Raw genomic sequence first — 20,294 nt, 5'->3', positions numbered from 1 at the left:
GATCAGAAAAACGATCGCTTAGTGACACTGGCAAAAGGGGGTGAAAGGTTTAACTCTAGGGGCAATCAGGGGGTTAAACCTTTATTAGGGGGGTAGGGGGCTACCCTGGACCTAACACTAACTGCCCTGACACTTTTTACTGTCACAACTGACACTAAATGCAGTGATCAGTAAATAAATGATCACTGCAATCAGTGACACTGTGACGGGGGGGAGGGCATCAGGGGGCGATCGGGGGGGTGATTTGTGTGCCTATGTGTACCTACATGTCAGTGTAGTGTTTGGTGCAAGTACTATGTGTTCTCCTCGCAGTCCGGTCACAAAAACGACCCCGACGAGAATGACATCACTTCCTCCCTGCCTGTGTTTACACTACACAGGCGGGGGAAGCTTCTCATTCGCCAGGAGCGATTGAGAAGGGATGGCCAGAAACCAATGGCCATCCCCTCATCCCGGATCGCTCCTGAAGTGAAACGGACCGCCGCTCGAAGGCAAGCACGTACATGTTGGTGCCATTGTGCCGACGTACATTTACATGCGGCGGTCCTTAAGTGGTTAAATCAAAGCACATGGAGCAGTATGCAAGCAATAATAATAATATGAACACGCGACAACTACTTACTTACTTTTTTGAAGAACTCACTTGATCCTTCTGTACTGATCGTGCTCCCTCAGTTTCAGGTCTGACCAGCGTTTTCTCAGTTGATCCTTGGATCGTCGTACCCCAAAATTTTTCTGAAGACTCTTCACAACTTTAGTCATGATCTTAGCCTTTCTGATATTTGGGTTTGGGTAAGGTCCATACTTCCCATCATAGTCGTTCCTCTTCAATATGTCCACCATCTCCAACATCTCTCCAAAATACATATTTGAGGCCTTAAATCTTCTCCTCTGGGATTGGGATGTTTCAGGCTCTAGGCTTTCCTCGTCCTCCTCCTCGTTAGTGGAATTAGCATGCCCCTGCTGTGTCTCCACCATGTGCTCTCCCCACTAGGCCGAAAGAGAAGGGGTGTGGAATAGTCTAGAAAGAACGTCAGGGGCGGGCGGAGTTTGACACATGCTCACTGTATATAAAACGCAACGCGCGTGTGTCATACGTACGACCTGTGAACAGAGGGAGAAGCTGACGCGCCAATCGTGCAAACGAAGGTACAATTTTTAACTTTGTACATCACTAGCCTATACTGCTTCTAGATTGAGGCCTGCATTGGGACAAGATTTAGTGGAGTTTAGCCTGACATTAGGGTTTGTCTTGTGTTGTGTCTTGCAGAGAATATGGATGGGTTTAATGACCATAGTTTCCTCCCTCTGTTCATCGATAAGTACAGGGAGCTGCCCTGTCTGTGGCAAGCTACGCATCCACACTACAGTAACAAATTAAAGAGGCAGGCAGTGATGGAGAAACTGGTTGAGTTTGTGAAGCCGGTGGTTCCCAGGGCAGACATCAACTATTTAAGAATGAAAATTGGTGACCTCAGGAGTACATATCTGAGGGAGCGCAAGAAGGTGCTGAACTCTAGCGATGGACGAACTTCCGACGGGACGTTTCGCGAACGCGGACCGCGGGCGCGGCCGATAGTTCGCGAACCGTAACGTTCGCGGCTGGCCCCATTGACTTCAATGGGAGGCGAACTTTGCAAACCTACAGGTCAAATTTGCAGCCACAAAATAATTAATAGCTGTGCAAACATACTCCCACCACATGGCCAATGACATAACACATGTATGAGGTGAATCTCGGATCCACAACTACAAGCATTCTTTTTTTATATGTGAAATTGTTGTGACAATTCAGGACTGTGGAGCGCATGAAGGCAATGGAGGAGAGGGAAGGTCAGGGTAGGCAAAGAAGAGGGTGCAGGAGATGATCACCAGCAGCGTGACATACAGCAATGACACCTGCACCGTGATAGAGTGATCTGACACCAGCACCGTGATAGAGAGCACTGACATCAGCAGCGTGACATAAAGCACTGACACCAGCACCGTGATATACAGCACTGACACCAGCACCGTGATATACAGCACTGACATCAGCAGCGTGACATACAGCAATGACACCTGCACCGTAAGCAGCCCCAGGAGGAAGTCAGCACAGCACAGGGATGGTGGGAGCCCCTCATAATCAGCATAGCACAGGGATGGCGGGAGCCCCTCATAATATGCACAGCTGAGGTACAGCCCCAGGAGGAAGTCAGCACAGCACAGGGATGGTGGGAGCCCCTTATAATGAGCATAGCACAGGGATGGTGGGAGCCCCTTATAATATGCACAGCAGAGGTACAGCCCCAGGAGGAAGTCAGCACAGCACAGGGATGTTGGGAGCCCCTCATAATAAGCAGCTCCAGGAGGAAGTCAGCACAGCACAGGGATGGTGGGAGCCCCTCATAATAAGCAGCCCCGGTAGAAATATGACACCGCTCAACCTCTTCAAACAGGAGGGTACGGACATATAGTACGGTGTGCTTTTTTTGGACAAGGAAGTGAGCCAAATGAAGAAAGAAGGTCTGTGTGCTCGATTAAAAAAATTGTTTATAGACATATACATGGTCTACTGGTCACATGTGTTGAATTCCTCCGAGATCCATGCCTCATTCATTTTTAGAAATGTGAGGTAGTTAACACTGTCGTGAGCTAGGCGAGTACGCTTATCGGTCACAATCCCCCCTGCTGCGCTGAACGTCCTTTTGGACAGGACACTGGACGAGGGGCAAGCCAACAGTTCGATTGCAAATTGGGCAAGCTCTGGCCAGAGGTCAAGCCTGCCCATCCAGTAGTCCAGGGGTTCATCACTCCTCAGAGCGTCCACATCGGCTGTTAACCCGATGTAGTCGGACACCTGACGGTCTAGGCGTTCCCTGATGCTGGATCCGGATGACACCTGTCGATGGGTCGGCTGAAAGAATGACATCATATCCGAAGTTACCAACACATCTTCAAACCGGCCTCTTCTTGCAGGCGCTGTTGGATTGTTACCCGCAACTCCTTCTCTGGGAGTGGGAATTGCTCCTCGGCCAGCGCACGCAAAAGCAGAATGCAGCATTTCTTGAAGCAAGGCCTGGAAGTGCTCCATTCTGACAGCCCTCTGTGACAGCGGTAACATTTCCGCCATTTTGTGTTTGTACCGGGGGTCTAAGTACATTGCCACCCAGTACTGGTCCTTGACCCTTATGTTTTTTATACGGGGGTCCCTATTAAAACACTGGAGCATGAAGGCCCCCATTTGCACTAAACTGGAAGCGGTGTGGTGGCCTGGCTCCTGCTCATCATCCAGGATAATGTCGTCCTCTTCATTCTCCTCTCCCCATCCACGCACAACAACAGGGATCCCAGAAAGGTTTAAAGCATGCTCTTCTTGCTCCTCCTCATCCGCCCCGGCACCATCCTCCTCTGACTACTCTTCAGACTCCTGTTGTTCACTTGTCTCAGATAGAGTAGCCCCCCCTGGGAATTCATCCAGCATTGCGACTTCCTCATCTTCCCACTCCTGCTCCTCCACAGCTTGATCAATGACACGATGCAATGCACGCTCCATAAAGCAGGCATAAGGTACCATGTCACTGATGGCGCCATGGCTGCGACTGACCAGTTTGGGGATCTCCTCAAATGGCCGCAGAAGTCTGCATGCATCGTGCATGAGCAGCCACTGGCGCAGTGAAAAAAAACCCAGCTCCCCAGAACCTGTTCTGCCGCAGAGTTCATACAGGTAGACATTAACTGCACGTTTCTGCTGGAGCAGCCTATCAAGCATATAGAAGGTTGAGTTCCATCGCGTCAGGCAATCGCAAATAAGACATCTGACCGGCAGATTGTGTCACAGCTGAATGCTGAAGCTCTTCTGAAATGGGCCGAGATTTTCCTTGCCTGCCGCAAGATGTCCTGGACCCCATGGTATTTGACAACGAATCGCTGCACGACCAAGTTTAAGACATGTGCCATGCATGGCATGTGCATAATTTTGCCCTGTTTCAATGCACTAAGCAGATTGCCACCGTTGTCACACACCACTTTAACAACTGTCAAATTGAGCAGTGTTAGCCACTGATCTGCCTGTGAACGCAAAGCTGAAAGGAGTGCCTTGCCAGTGTGGCTCTTGGCTTCCAGGCACAACAGACGCAGCACGGCATGGCAACGTCTCACCTGGCATGTCGACTAGGTTCTGGGGAGCTTGAGCGGCGCAGCGGAAGAGACGCTAGCAGCCGAAAAGGAGGAGTCAGCCGAGGAGGAGAGGGAGGAAGATGGAGTAGGAGGAGGAGAAGAAGAGCCAGGCCTGCATGCAATCCGTGGCGGTAAAACCAAATCTACACGGGTGCCACGGGTTACATGCTTGACGGCCGTCAGAAGGTTCACCCAGTGGGCAGTAAAAGTGATATACCTTCCCTGCCTGTGTTTGCTAGACCACGTGTCTGTGGTCAGATGTATCTTGGCACCGACACTGTGTGCCAGAGATACATTCACTTGCCGCTGAACATGGCCATATAGCTCTGGGATGCCCTTCTGTGAGAAATACTTCCTTCCTGGGACCTTCCATTGTGGTGTTCCAATGGCCACAAATTTTTAAAAGGCCTCCGAGTCCACCAGCTTATATGGCAGTAGTTGGCGGGCTATCAGTTCTGACAAGCCAGCCGTCAACCGTTGGGCAAGAGGGTTATCCGGCGTCATCATTTTTTTACACTCGAACATTAGGCCCACGGAAGCCTGCCTTTTTGCAGAAAAACGTGAGCTTAGCGTGATGGAAGGTGGAGTGGAGGACAATTGTGAGGAGAGAGGAGAAGGAGAAGTAGAAGACGAGGCTGGACGGTGAGAGCCTGGAGTGTGGCTTTGTGTGTTCCGTTGCTCCCACTGGGCTCTGTGATGGCTGCTCATGTGCCTTCTTAAGGCGGTCGTCCCTAGGTGAGTTTTGGGCTTACTGCAACGAATGCGTTGACTGCAAAGATTGCAGATGGCAACGCTATTGTCAGCAGCGGACACGTTAAAAAAAGCCCACACTGCGTAGCCATGTGCCGGTGTCCTGGGAGCGCCAGATGTGACCGTACATGGTCGATGACTCGCTCCTGATACATTAGCAGTCTGCTTTGTCCCTCCTGTGCAAGTCTATATCTCCCTCTGAACTCCCCTCCTCTTCCTCTCTTGTGAGCACCCACGTGACATCACTAGACACGTCATCATCGACTGCACCTTTGCCACCGCTATAAGTAGAGATCTCGGAGTAGGCAGCAACACCGGGGACCAACCTCCTCCTTGGGCTGATCTGGGTACTGTCGTCAGACTGCTGAGTGGCGGTTGTTGCTACCTCCTCTTCCTGATCCAATGCCAAGAGTGGCTGCGCATCAGAAATGTCTTGATAAGCATCGGAAAATAATTCCTGTGACTCAAGCGGAAGGTATGTGGTGGTGTTGTTGGTGGTAGTGTCTTTGGGGGTGCACATAGCAGAGAGGATGAGGAGGTTGCAGAAGAGTAAGGCTGAGTGAGCCACTCAACCAAGTCTGGTGCGTCCTTTAAAGTAATTGAATGCACCTTCTGCAACTTCCCACTTTGGCTCAAGCCTGTTGCTCCTGCCCTACCCCTACCACACCTGCATAAGGAACTGCCTCTTCCTCTGCCTGTCATTTTTTATATGACCCTGTGACAAAACTCTCAGTCCCTATACTGATAAAGGACTGCTGCAGAAAAGGGAAACAGTCAGCAGTAGTGCACCTCAACCCTATATATTGTGGACCTATACCAGTCCTTAAGGAATAGCAGACTGTACCTCACTCAACCCTATGTACTTTTGTACCCTATACCTTACCAGTCCTTATAAGGACCTTTGTGGAACTAGTAGGTTGTGAATGATTAGCAGACTGTACCTCAGTCCTTATACTGATAAAGGACTGCTGCAGTATAGGGCAGCAGTCAGCAGTAGTGCACCTCAACCCTATATATTGTGGACCTATACCAGTCCTTAAGGAATAGCAGACTGTACCTCACTCAACCCTATGTACTGTAGTACCCTATACCTTACCAGTCCTTATAAGGACCTTTGTGGAACTAGTAGGTTGTGAATGATTAGCAGACTGTACCTCAGTCCCTATACTGATAAAGGACTGCTGCAGTATAGGGCAGCAGTCAGCAGTAGTGCACCTCAACCCTATATATTGTGGACCTATACCAGTCCTTAAGGAATAGCAGACTGTACCTCACTCAACCCTATGTACTGTAGTACCCTGTACCTTACCAGTCCTTATAAGGACCTTTGTGGAACTAGTAAGTTGTGAATGATTAGCAGACTGTACCTCAGTCCTTATACTGATAAAGGACTGCTGCAGTATAGGGCAGCAGTCAACAGTAGTGCACCTTAACCCTATATATTGTGGACCTATACCAGTCCTTAAGGAATAGCAGACTGTACCTCACTCAACCCTATGTACTGTAGTACCCTATACCTTACCAGTCCTTATAAGGACCTTTGTGGAACTAGTAGGTTGTGAATGATTAGCAGACTGTACCTCAGTCCCTATACTGATAAAGGACTACTGCAGCAGAAGGGCAGCAGTCAGCAATAGTGCACCTCAACCCTATATATTGTGGACCTATACCAGTCCTTAAGGAATAGCAGACTGTACCTCACTCAACCCTATGTACTGTAGTACCCTATACCTTACCAGTCCTTATAAGGACCTTTCTGGATCTAGTAGGTTGTGAATGATTAGCAGACTGTACCTCAGTCCCTATACTGATAAAGGACTGCTGCAGCAGAAGGGCAGCAGTAGTGCACCTCAACCCTATATATTGTGGACCTATACCAGTCCTTAAGGAATAGCAGACTGTACCTCACTCAACCCTATGTACTGTAGTATCCTATACCTTACCAGTCCTTATAAGGACCTTTGTGGAACTAGTAGGTTGTGAATGATTAGCAGACTGTACCTCAGTCCCTATACTGATAAAGGACTGCTGCAGTATAGGGCAGCAGTCAGCAGTAGTGCACCTCAACCCTATATATTGTGGACCTATACCAGTCCTTAAGGAATAGCAGACTGTACCTCACTCAACCCTATGTACTGTAGTACCCTATACCTTACCAGTCCTTATAAGGACCTTTGTGGAACTAGTAGGTTGTGAATGATTAGCAGACTGTACCTCAGTCCCTATACTGATAAAGGACTGCTGCAGCAGAAGGGCAGCAGTCAGCAGTAGTGCACCTCAACCCTATATATTGTGGACCTATACCAGTCCTTAAGGAATAGCAGACTGTACCTCACTCAACCCTATGTACTGTAGTACCCTATACCTTACCAGTCCTTATAAGGACCTTTGTGGAACTAGTAGGTTATGAATGATTAGCAGACTGTACCTCAGTCCCTATACTGATAAAGGACTGCTGCAGCAGAAGGGCAGCAGTCAGCAGTAGTGCACCTCAACCCTATATATTGTGGACCTATACCAGTCCTTAAGGAATAGCAGACTGTACCTCACTCAACCCTATGTACTGTTGTACCCTATACCTTACCAGTCCTTATAAGGACCTTTGTGGAACTAGTAGGTTGTGAATGATTAGCAGACTGTACCTCAGTCCCTATACTGATAAAGGACTGCTGCAGCAGAAGGGCAGCAGTCAGCAGTAGTGCACCTCAACCCTATATATTGTGGACCTATACCAGTCCTTAAGGAATAGCAGACTGTACCTCACTCAACCCTATGTACTGTTGTACCCTATACCTTACCAGTCCTTATAAGGACCTTTGTGGAACTAGTAGGTTGTGAATGATTAGCAGACTGTACCTCAGTCCCTATACTGATAAAGGACTGCTGCAGCAGAAGGGCAGCAGTCAGCAGTAGTGCACCTCAACCCTATATATTGTGGACCTATACCAGTCCTTAAGGAATAGCAGACTGTACCTCACTCAACCCTATGTACTGTAGTACCCTATACCTTACCAGTCCTTATAAGGACCTTTGTGGAACTAGTAGGTTATGAATGATTAGCAGACTGTACCTCAGTCCCTATACTGATAAAGGACTGCTGCAGCAGAAGGGCAGCAGTCAGCAGTAGTGCACCTCAACCCTATATATTGTGGACCTATACCAGTCCTTAAGGAATAGCAGACTGTACCTCACTCAACCCTATGTACTGTAATACCCTATACCTTACCAGTCCTTATAAGGACCTTTGTGGAACTAGTAGGTTGTGAATGATTAGCAGACTGTACCTCAGTCCCTATACTGATAAAGGACTGCTGCAGTATAGGGCAGAAGTCAGCAGTAGTGCACCTCAACCCTATATATTGTGGACCTATACCAGTCCTTAAGGAATAGCAGACTGTACCTCACTCAACCCTATGTACTGTAGTACCCTATACCTTACCAGTCCTTATAAGGACCTTTGTGGAACTAGTAGGTTGTGAATGATTAGCAGACTGTACCTCAGTCCCTATACTGATAAAGGACTACTGCAGCAGAAGGGCAGCAGTCAGCAGTAGTGCACCTCAACCCTATATATTGTGGACCTATACCAGTCCTTAAGGAATAGCAGACTGTACCTCACTCAACCCTATGTACTGTAGTACCCTATACCTTACCAGTCCTTATAAGGACCTTTGTGGAACTAGTAGGTTATGAATGATTAGCAGACTGTACCTCAGTCCCTATACTGATAAAGGACTGCTGCAGCAGAAGGGCAGCAGTCAGCAGTAGTGCACCTCAACCCTATATATTGTGGACCTATACCAGTCCTTAAGGAATAGCAGACTGTACCTCACTCAACCCTATGTACTGTTGTACCCTATACCTTACCAGTCCTTATAAGGACCTTTGTGGAACTAGTAGGTTGTGAATGATTAGCAGACTGTACCTCAGTCCCTATACTGATAAAGGACTGCTGCAGCAGAAGGGCAGCAGTCAGCAGTAGTGCACCTCAACCCTATATATTGTGGACCTATACCAGTCCTTAAGGAATAGCAGACTGTACCTCACTCAACCCTATGTACTGTAGTACCCTATACCTTACCAGTCCTTATAAGGACCTTTGTGGAACTAGTAGGTTATGAATGATTCGCAGACTGTACCTCAGTCCCTATACTGATAAAGGACTGCTGCAGCAGAAGGGCAGCAGTCAGCAGTAGTGCACCTCAACCCTATATATTGTGGACCTATACCAGTTCTTAAGGAATAGCAGACTGTACCTCACTCAACCCTATGTACTGTAGTACCCTATACCTTACCAGTCCTTATAAGGACCTTTGTGGAACTAGTAGGTTGTGAATGATTAGCAGACTGTACCTCAGTCCCTATACTGATAAAGGACTGCTGCAGTATAGGGCAGCAGTCAGCAGTAGTGCACCTCAACCCTATATATTGTGGACCTATACCAGTCCTTAAGGAATAGCAGACTGTACCTCACTCAACCCTATGTACTGTAGTACCCTATACCTTACCAGTCCTTATAAGGACCTTTCTGGATCTAGTAGGTTGTGAATGATTAGCAGACTGTACCTCAGTCCCTATACTAATAAAGGACTGCTGCAGTATAGGGTAGCAGTCAGCAGTAGTGCACCTCAACCCTATATATTGTGGACCTATACCAGTCCTTAAGGAATAGCAGACTGTACCTCACTCAGCCTTATGTACTGTAGTACCCTATACCTTACCAGTCCTTATAAGGACCTTTGTGGAACTAGTAGGTTGTGAATGATTAGCAGACTGTACCTCAGTCCCTATACTGATAAAGGACTACTGCAGCAGAAGGGCAGCAGTCAAGTATAATATTCTTTCTATATTTGGAAGAAAGAATATTATACGTGTACAAGCCTATTACCATACCAGTCCTGAAAAGAACCTTTGTGGACCTAATAGTAACAGCTACTGATTAAACAGACTGTCCCTCACTGCCACACACAGCTTCCTGCCTGTCCCTATTTAAACTGACAAAACACAGGCTGCTGGAACAATAACTTGAATAGCACTCAAAACTATATCCTGTACTACTTTACCATACCAGTCCTGAAAAGGACTTTTGTGGACCTAATAGTAACAGCTAATGATTAAACTGACTATCCCTGCTGCACACAGCGTCCTGTCCCTCTCTCTACACTGACAAAACACAGGCTGCTGCAACAATCACTAGCACAGCAGTGCCTCAAACCTATATCCTGAACTACACCTAACACCTATACCATGATACCAGTCCTTAAAATAACTTTTGTGGACCTAATAGCTAGTGATTTGGGTCACTGCAGTCTCTCCCTGCTCCACACAGCAACCTCTCCCTATAGTGACATACGAAAGAATGTAAAATGGCCGCCGGATTGGGTCTATTTATAAGTTAGGGGGAATGTCCAAGTGTCCATGTGCTGTAATTTCTCAATTGGCTGTCCTGTACCACATGATGGATGTGTCATCATAGGTCAAAGTTCTTTTACACAGTAAACACGGAAATCTGCCAGGCGAACGGCGGCAATAGTCCACCGATCGGGCGGACGGCGAAACAGCCGAAATTCGCCGCGAAAAGACCGCCGGCGAACCGTTTGGCCATCCCTACTGAAGTCCATGCAAACTGGTGCTGCAGCAGATGACGTTTATGTCCCCAGGCTGTGGTATTATGACATGCTGCATTTTCTGTCAGACCTGGCTGATGTCAGGGAATCCCTCTCTATCCTTCCTTCCAGGCATCCTTCTGCGCTACATTCCACCCATGCTGAGCCTTCCGACGCCCAACCTAGGCCTTCCACTCAGGAAGAACTGAAGGAGCCCAGCTTGAGCCAGGTATGGTATTGTTCTACATATTTTGGGAGTAAAAATTAATGATGTTAACTTGATTTTTGCTCACTAATTGCTGATTTGAGAAAGTGTTTCACATATCAATAGACAGTAATGGCCAAAACCGTTGGGCCAAGAATGAAGAATGCTGGGCTCAGAATGATAGTCTTTTCTATTTGTTAACAATTTGCAACAGTCTTGAGCTGAAAATTGTGTGTGTTTAATGAACCAAAAACTAAAACTTTGTCCCTTTTTCATATACAGGAAGACCTCAGCCAGGAGGAGGGTGTGGAATGCAGCAGCCAGGAGGTGGCTGTGGAAAGTGGCAGCCAGGAGGAGGCAGGGGTAAGCTGCAGACAAGCGGTGGCAGGCGGAGGAGCCTAACTGAATCCCAAGTCCCTTCCCTCCGCCTTCCACACAAAAGGGCCAGAAAGGGGAGGAATGTGGAGGAGTCGGCTCCGAAGCTCATCGGGGAGGCTTCAGCAGCCCTAAAAGCCACCCCCACACACATATCAAGAGGCGTTTGCCGCCTTGGCTGCCTGCAAACTCCAGCAAATGGAGGAGGGGCAACAGATCTTGTGTGAGGAGCTCATCATACACACACTCAACAAGGGGTTGTTGGGCCAAATCCCACAAGCAACACACTTGTGTGATTTGGCCCATGCCCCTCCTCCTCCTCCTTCTGCCACACCTCCAGCACCACAGCCACAAGGAAGGAAGCGTGGAAGGAAGACCAGAGAGTGATAACCTGGGTTCAGTCTGGTCTGACAGAAGATGCAGCCTCTTGTAGGACCACAGCCTGGGGACATAGATGTCATCTGCTGCTGTTCCGGATTTCTTGGACTTCAGGACCAGACTGCTCTCCCCCAGATATGTACTCCTCAGGCCACCAATTTTTGCATTTAAATAGTTGTTGTGTGCCCTGGGGGCCAAAGGCTTCGCTAATCTCCCCAGTTTCTCCAGCGCTGCCTCCCTCTTTATTTGTTACTGACACCTAAATAAAGGTTTTTTTTTTGGTTGAAGAAATACTTGCCTTTGTGTTTTACTTCAAAAAGGACAGTTTATTTGTGAGTAGGCAGGTACATTTCAAAAATACAAAGTCAAATGAATAACAAGGAGCACCAACACCAAACAACCTCCTCTAGATTAAAAAAATAAAACAATAAAATAAAAAGATAATAATGGTGTTGTGGTAAGTTGACAAACAAAACACACCAAAAAAATTGCAAAGATGAGCAAACTGTCAAAAAAGGAGATGTTGATTAAAAAAACAACCACCAAATTTAAAAACAAAAAACAAAAAAATGATTGGGGAGATGTGACGAATTATTAAAATATTGTATTCATGAAATGAGGAAAAAGAATAAAGAAATAAGTTTGGGAGAAGTGTGTGTGAATATGAGCAGCAAAACAACTTAATTCGTATAGCATTCTAAAGAAAAAGAGTATGCGCTGCATTAAAGAATTTTTAACATTGCAGCATGACAAATGTGCTATATCGATTACGAGCGGTAGTTTTACCTGACCGAGCGCTTCCGTCTCAGAATTTTATTGTGAGCATGCGTGGCACCTTGTCCGTCGGACTAGGCTACACGCAATCGGAACTGACGCGATCGGATCATGTTGTCGGAAAATTTTATAGCCAAGCTCTCAATCTTGGTCCGTCGGATATTCCGGCGGAAACAGTCCGATGGAGCCCACACACTGTCTGATTGTCTGACAACATGTTTTTTTTTTTCATCGGAATGTCCAACCGTGTGTACAAGGCCTAAGACTTTCTTTTGCTCTCTGCTGTGCTGTATCTAAGATCTGATACTTTTTTATTTATTTTTTAAAAAGTGACAGTTGTTTCTGGTAAAAGGGATATGAGGATTTTTTCTTGTGGAGGTAGCTCTATTTTTGGCAGGCTTTTGCTTGCTGGAGGGGAGGAAGGGGGGGCCGGGGTGGATGGGATTTTGCCTAAATGCCAACACTTTGTGTTGGTTGTTTGTTATGTACTCCTGACTTCTGTACATATTACACTAGGCTATATGTTACATACTTCTGACACCTGCACTATATACACTACGTTGCTTCTGACCCTAAACTCTACATTGTAATTACAGTAAATACTCCTGACCAAAGCATTTAATGGCTCAGCGGTTGCTGATTGCTTTGAAGTCCCGACTGTCTTAATTAAAATGTTTATAAAGACTAAACATTTTTTACCGCAATGCATTCCTTGCATTAAGGTAAAAATTTTTAGATATTAGTATCCCCCTTACATCTACCTGAGCCCTCATTAGATCCAACACTGTGCATGTCTGCAGCTCTTCTCTCTCCTCACTTCACATTTACAATCACTTTTTTCTTTAAAGTAGGCTCGCTGTCTATATTCTGTATACAAAAAGCATATATAATGAAGGAGTTTGTGCAACTTTCCCTGCATAGTAATTAAAGCTTATGGATCCAGCTGGGAAGATTTTCCTATACTTCCTGTCCTGGAGATGCAAAAGGGAATGAGATTTATTCCCTACAAAGTTAAGGGAATTCCACTGTCACCAGAACAATGTCTTCATTTTGAAAATTCACCCTCATTTAATGTTTTGTTAACAACTGTAAAAGATTTGATATCCCATCACTTTCTGACAAAGGCCCCAGGACACATTCACAGCAGGAACACAGACAGCAAAAAAAAAAGACACTTGTGATGACTCTAATCCTTCCCTTTAAAAACAAACAACCTACAAGCACTAGCTGCCATACAAGATTTCACATGCTGATGTTTGAATATAAATTCCAATGATAAATGTCTGTACATTTGCTGCCTCTTTTCTCACAACAGCAAAGAATACAGGTTTTGGGTGCATATCAATCTCATTGGTTAATGAGCCAGTCACATTCATCATCTTTTATTTTTATTTAAAGGTAAGATGTAGTGCATGTTATAGGAACAGAAGACATAAAGGCAGAATTAGTTACATATGAACACTAGGATCACATCATACACATTAAACATCAGTGGACAATCAGGTAGAGATAGCCATTGCGATGTACATTAATATCTGTGATGTCAACATGTCTTAAAGTGGCTGTAAACCCTTACATATACCCAGTGAAGTGACTGGCCTCAGCTAATACACGGATTAAACAAATCCACCTATATAAGTTGTACCTGTTTATCTGCTTCCCCTTGATGCACTAAATCTGTTCAAAAGGCTGAATAAAGCATGTGTGAGAATAAAATAAAAAGGGATGGAGAGCTGAAGTTACACTCTGCAGAACACAGTGAGGAGAGATCTGAGAGCTGATTGGAGGGAAGAGACACATCCCCTGCACACAGAAACACAGCTGAAGCTGTCAATTAGCTGGAGAGCCCTTCCATGTCACCATTTTTCTCTTGGGGTCAGGAAAACTTGTCAGAAGTGACTCATGCTGATAGCAGAGGAACAAAGCAGCAGACAAAAGTGACATTTAGTACTCTTGATTGAGACAAGTACACACTATAGAAGGATATGCTTTGTACATATTCTATGTCCGAGTTTTACAACAACTTTAAGGATTTCTCTCTGCTGTTCTTCATTTGCTTTAGTAATCAGATGCATTTTAAACCTAAGGCCTCTGGTAACGTTATTAACTTTGTAATGAAAATATTTAGTGATAATATATTCATCATATGCAGTAAAACCTTTGATTGTGAGCATAATTCGTTCTGGAAACATGCTTGTATTCCAAAGCAATTGTATATCAAAGCAAATTTCCCCATAAGAAATAATAGAAACTCAGATGATATGTTCCACAACCATTTATTCATAGATCCTTCAGTTTATAGTCCATGTAAAATCATTATATCAATGTGATAGGTTGTGTAACTATAAAATGTCCATCCACAAATGGAAGCCTCCACAAGGGGATTAAAAGCAAAATCCAGCAGGAGCTACAGAGTATAAAAGAGAAGAGAGGCGCCTCTAAGTGTAGCAATATGGTAACATTTAATGAAGGTAGAACATTTAGCAACTCACATGGTGGATGATTAAAAGAGGCACATCTAAGTATGCAAGCGTTCGGGGTAAAGCTGTCCACATTAGACTGTTCTCCGCACCGCCACCTCTCACCGCTGTCAGTCTGTAATTGTGACTGGTAAGACTACCCTGCAGTAGAGCGATTTGAAAGCGAGGCTTGAAGTACTTGTGGAAGGGATGACAACAATGACAGGGGGGAAGATGGTCTATGTGGACAGCTTTACCCTGGATGCCTGCATACTTAGATGTGCCAGTTTTAATCATCAGCCATGTGAGTTGCTAAATGTTGTACCTTCATTAACCATTTCAGCCCTGGAGGATTTGGCTGGCCAAAGACCAGAGCACTTTTTGTGATTCAGCACTGTATCGCTTTAACGGATAATTGCGTGGTCATGTGACATTGCTCCCAAAAAATAGAGCTTTTTCCCACAAATAGAGCTTTCTTTTGGTGGTATTTTATAGCCTCTGCGTTTTTTATTTTTTGCGCTATAAACAAAAAAAAGAATGAAAATTTTGAAAAAAAAACACATTTTTTACTTTTTGCTATAATAAATATCCCCAAAAAAATCTAAAAAAACATTTTTGTTCCCTCAGTTTAGGTCGATACGTATACTTCTACATATTTTTGGTAAAAAAAAATCGCAATAAGCGTCTATTGATTGATTTGCGCAAAAGTTATCGTGTCTACAAAATAGGGGATCGTTTTTTGGCATTTTTATTAATATTTTTTTTTTACTAGTAATGGCGGTGACCTACGATTTTTAGCATGACTGCGACATTATGGCGGACAGATCGGACAATTTTGACACATTTTGGGACTATTCACATTTATAAAGCGATCAAAATTGCATTGATTACTGTGTAAATGTGACTGACAGTGAATGTTTTAACACTAGGTGGTGCTGTAGGGGTTAAGTGTGTCCTGGGGAGTGATTTGTTGTGGGGGGGGGGGGTGGGCTTGCTGTGACACATCACCGATCATAGCTCAGGATCATAGGGAGCTATGATCAGTGTCACTGTCACTAGTTAGAACGGGGAGATGCTTGTTTACATTAGCATCTCCCTGTTCTTCCTCTCCGTGAGACGATTGCGGGAATCCCCGTGGACATCAAGTCCGCATGACCTGCAATCCGACTCATGGAGCTTGCCAAGGGCACGCTCGCCTGCTATGCAACCCCCACAATATCACGTAGTATAACGTGATTTCATGCAGCGGAGCCAACCTGCCGGAGAAACAGCGGCAGCTGGTCCGCAAGTGGTTAAATGTAACCATATTGCTACACTTAGAGGCACCTCTCCTCTTTTATACTCAGATGTGACATAACGCTACTTGTATATCAAGACATCGCTTATATATCAAATCAAATTTAGTAAAAAAAATGCTCTCAAACCAAGGTTTTACTGTACAATTATATACTGTCGCTGTTTGCAGAAACCTGCTTCATTTGCATATCATAACACATGGTGGGGTGGAATTTTAGGGACTGCATTTGTAAGAACCTCCCAGCCTTCAGGTGACTCAAGGGTGCTGCAACAAACTTGCAAAATTGATGTTTAGGTCTATAATTAATTTCGCTATTCAGTATCCATATTGCTGCACTGCTTTATATGATATGATATCTTCACAGATCTACTGAATGCACAGTACACCCAACACATGTTAATACTGATTGTAGATCTTTATTTATGTTTAAATACAAGACAACATATTTAGCTTCTGGCTCAGACACTAGAATGGACAGACACCTCATTACAGCAAGACATACCATACAAAGAGCATAAATACAGCACAGAGTCCAATATCACAGTCTAGTACAGAAAATAAATAATCAAGTTGATTTGCTTTAAGATTTAATCAAGTTTATATGCTGAGGCTGACCACAAAGAGATGGTTTTAGATCTTCTTAGAAGAGCTTAATAAATGCAAAAGCTAGTTGAATTCCAGCCAGCAGAGCCCAGGATGCAGCTAGAGAAAAAAAAACAAAACAAAAAATTATGTTTTAGGGTACCAAAAACATAGCAAATGCTTTCATATCTTAGACTGTATGTGTATTTTTAGTATTCATACATGGCTTCTCTATTGGAGGGAAAATACATCTATACTATAATGTGTATTTCATTTTAGGAAGACTGTAGGAAATACAAGGTCCCATAGACTTGAATAGGATGTACCCATGCTGCAGGAGCAGGAGGAGGTAAATACAAACCTGCTTGGGTAGTTTGTGTTTAACATAGTGGATTGTATTGATGAGGGCATTAGGGAGGGACGCTGGGGTATTTTTGATTATGTATAAACTTGTGTTTTAGTCCTACTGGTAGGGGTCCTTCCACTCAATAATTATTTAGAACAATGAGAAAAAAAATAAAAATGAGGGAAAGTCCCTATAAGTCAGGCTTTCTCAACCTTTTAACCCCAGAGGAACCCAAAAATAGTTTTCATGTCTTGAGGAACCCTTCCTAAAACAAAATCATCAGGGTTCAATAGGAACAACACTCCTTATACTAGGGTCAATAGGAAGAATGTCCTCCTTACAGTGGTGTTTAGAATACCACCCTTAAGATAGCTAAAAAGATATTTGCTGTCATGCTGCTGGCTTTGCTAAGTGGTGCTGAACCTTGAACTTTGTAGGCATCATCAAATAGGTGGTTCCTAGGCCACAGCTCAAGGAACCCCTAGCAACCTCTGGAGGAACCCCAGGGTTCCACGGAACCCTGGTTGAGAATGGCTGCTATAATTTGTCACCAGAACAGGTGTCCCCATTGTGAACATTTCCTTCATGTCCTCCTTTCCTTGGTTACAGGCATAAGAAAATCAATGCATTTCCAAGAACATCCAATCCATTCCCCAAACAGGCTTCAAAACAGCAGATTGGGAAGGTGCAGACACGGCTGCTGGTGTTAATTATGTATACCTCTATAAAAAGGACATTGACAATGAATGAAAAATAGGAGCTGCCAAAATAAAACCCTTGCAATGGGGACTCCCTGCTTTGCAAGGATTAACTGCTGGTTAGGTCTAGGGCTTGAGGAATAAACTAATGCCGCGTACACATAACCTGACTTTCCGGCAGAAAAGGTCAGACGGTCTTCCGACCGAACGGACTTGCCCACACACGAATGGATCAAAGTCTGTTTGTTTTGAACGTGATGACGTACGACAGGACTAGAAAAGGAAGTTCAATAGCCAGTAGCCAATAGCTGCCCTTGCGTTGTATTTGGTCCGTTGGACCAGCATACAGACGAGCGGTTTTCCCAATACAAATTGAGTCCATCTGACAGATTTGAAACATGTTCAATTTCTAGGTACGTTGGAATTTTTGAAGAAAAAAGTCAGATGAAGCCCACACATGATCGGAATATCCGACGGAATGATTCCGTCTGACCTTTTCTGCCAGAAAGTCCAGTCGTGTGTGCATGATACTTACCTTGTACCTTCCTCAAGGATCCTTCTTCCATGAGGTGAACAGCCCTCCAAAGCCTCCTTTCTATGGTGCTCTGGGAAGCTGTCACCACTGTTGACATCACATACAGTGCGGAACCTATAGTTCTGCATTGTATATAAGACCGGTGAGTGCCTGTCCACAACCCAGAGTGTTGGAGAGACAAAAGAGCGCCAGTGGCCAGGAGGTGAAAGAAATATAGAAACATTACAGTCTTTTTCTCCACCCCCTAGATTTAAAAAGCATTTAACCCAGTACAGGAGTTTATGATATCTGTGTATGTATATACATGAAATTCAACATGTCTCTTGTTATGGGTGCGCATATATGAATTTATCAATATCTATGTGTGTATCAGTTGCAATGTATTATTTTATCTGTTTCTGTACTAAAATAAATATGTTATGTTTTGACCTCATCAAGTCATGTGCCTCATATAAAGTCCCAATCCTCTCTTTCTATTTCAGCTATAGGAATGGAGGTGCATGACTAATCCGTCATGTGCTTCATTTAAAGTCCCAATACTCCCCTTTTACACAATTTGTTGCAGGACAGGGGGCTCCACTGCGATAGAATTTTTTTAAACCCAGAGTTCATCTTTAAGGGACTGAGCTACATGATTTTCTCTATAATGGTTCAAGCAGTTAAAGCAAGAAAGCCACCTATCATTTATTTCTTTGTCTTTTAGGGGGTTTTTTTCCTAGCTTTTAATAGCGTCCTAAAATGCGAAACAGTTTGGCTTCCTCGGCCAGTATAAATGCTAGAGATGAAAATGGTTTTGCTGGTCCTTCCTGACTAAACATCAAGGGGAAGTGAACACTTAGCCAATGCATAATGACTTACAGTATTCAGCAACTATTGTTCTATAGGTTCATTTTGTATGAGATAACACACTATGTCATATTAAAATATCTGAAATGCAAGGGCTGATATAGAATTCCTGGAATAAAAGTAGATCCCAGCAATACCCCTTCTATCATTTTCTCTAAGAATTCAGATGATAAATGACTAGCTAAACTGGGTAACAGCACCGCAGTTACTAAAAGATTCTTTGCTGCAGAAGAGCTTGCAGGGGAAGCCTTGTCAGACTTCTAAACTGACAGTTAATTCCTGCTATGCTGCATTATCATATATATCTTTGTCATCTGTAAATCTTACCTGTATGTTTTCCAGCACTGTCTGCAAAGTCCAAATTAACTGCATGAAATACAAAATAATAATGGAATGTTAAAGAAACGTTGATTAATATTATTCAATATCAAAACCAGTAAGTGGAATACTAAACCAGCATAAGTTAATGTAGTTAAATAAAGTGTATTATTTAGTCTTCAGAGTGGAGAAGTGTTGGTCCCTTTGCTAAAGTGGTAGTAAAAAAAAAAAAAAGTCCTGCAATGCAATGTCTTAATGTGCTAGTATGCATTACATACTAGCATTGGTACATTGTTAGATTATGTATTGTTTCTTGTATTTGTATATGCTTATATGTCTCTCCCCCCTCTTTTGTAGAACAGCTACTAAGCTCCCGATGAAGCATTCACATGCGAAACATGTAGAGCAAGCGTGTTACTACATACCATACACTGTTGCAGGACTAATATGATGTTTGGTATCATTTTTTTGCGGTTTTAGAGAGTAAAAGCAACATCACAGTTTTGCATGTAATGACTTTGCAAAATAACGTTTTAATGAAAATTCCCTTTTGCATTTTGTGATTAATAAATGATTATGTTATTTTTATAATTGGGGCCTACAAAGTCCATTCTTTCTCCTCACATGCTTTTTGATCTAAAATTGTTCTATAGGACGTGGCACTGCTCCATCTTTAAGACCCCTGCAGTACCATCCTGTAATGGAGTCTTGGTATACTTTTTGATTCATAATGAAGTCTGTCAGAACATTTGAATGTAGAAGCAGCCTGGAAACAGGCTTTAAGGACTTTTGGAATGTCCATCTTGTACAGATCAGCATCCAATGCCACTGGGAAGGCTGGAAGCACCCATTCACTGGTGAGATGAAATAGCGATGCCACTTTTGGGACAAAGTGATCCTATGGTCTCAGCATAACCCTGTCTGGGAAAAACGTGGGTTCAGCTGCCCCCAATTCTTGGAGTTCCGA

General features: G+C 44.2%; 1 protein-coding gene across 1 annotated transcript in view; it reads right to left on the bottom strand.

The window, feature by feature from the left end:
• Positions 1 to 16,398: 16,398 nt before the first annotated feature.
• The window catches only part of LOC143982407 (uromodulin-like), a 64,537-nt gene continuing 60,641 nt past the window's right edge, over positions 16,399 to 20,294 (bottom strand). The window contains exons 10-11 of the mRNA XM_077481077.1: positions 19,337 to 19,375; positions 16,399 to 16,704 (exon numbers count right to left, since the gene is read on the bottom strand). Coding sequence (XP_077337203.1) covers positions 16,643 to 16,704; positions 19,337 to 19,375 — 101 coding nt within the window. The 3' untranslated portion in view covers positions 16,399 to 16,642. The remainder of the gene's footprint in view (positions 16,705 to 19,336; positions 19,376 to 20,294) is intronic.

This window comes from Lithobates pipiens, unplaced genomic scaffold (genome assembly GCF_037356315.1).
Source record: "Lithobates pipiens isolate NorthernLeopardFrog02 unplaced genomic scaffold, aLitPip1_a1.2 Scaffold_16, whole genome shotgun sequence".
NCBI classification, from domain to species: domain Eukaryota; kingdom Metazoa; phylum Chordata; class Amphibia; order Anura; family Ranidae; genus Lithobates; species Lithobates pipiens.
The sequence above is the reverse complement of the archived record's forward strand: the minus strand, read 5'-3'. Positions and strand labels throughout refer to the sequence as shown.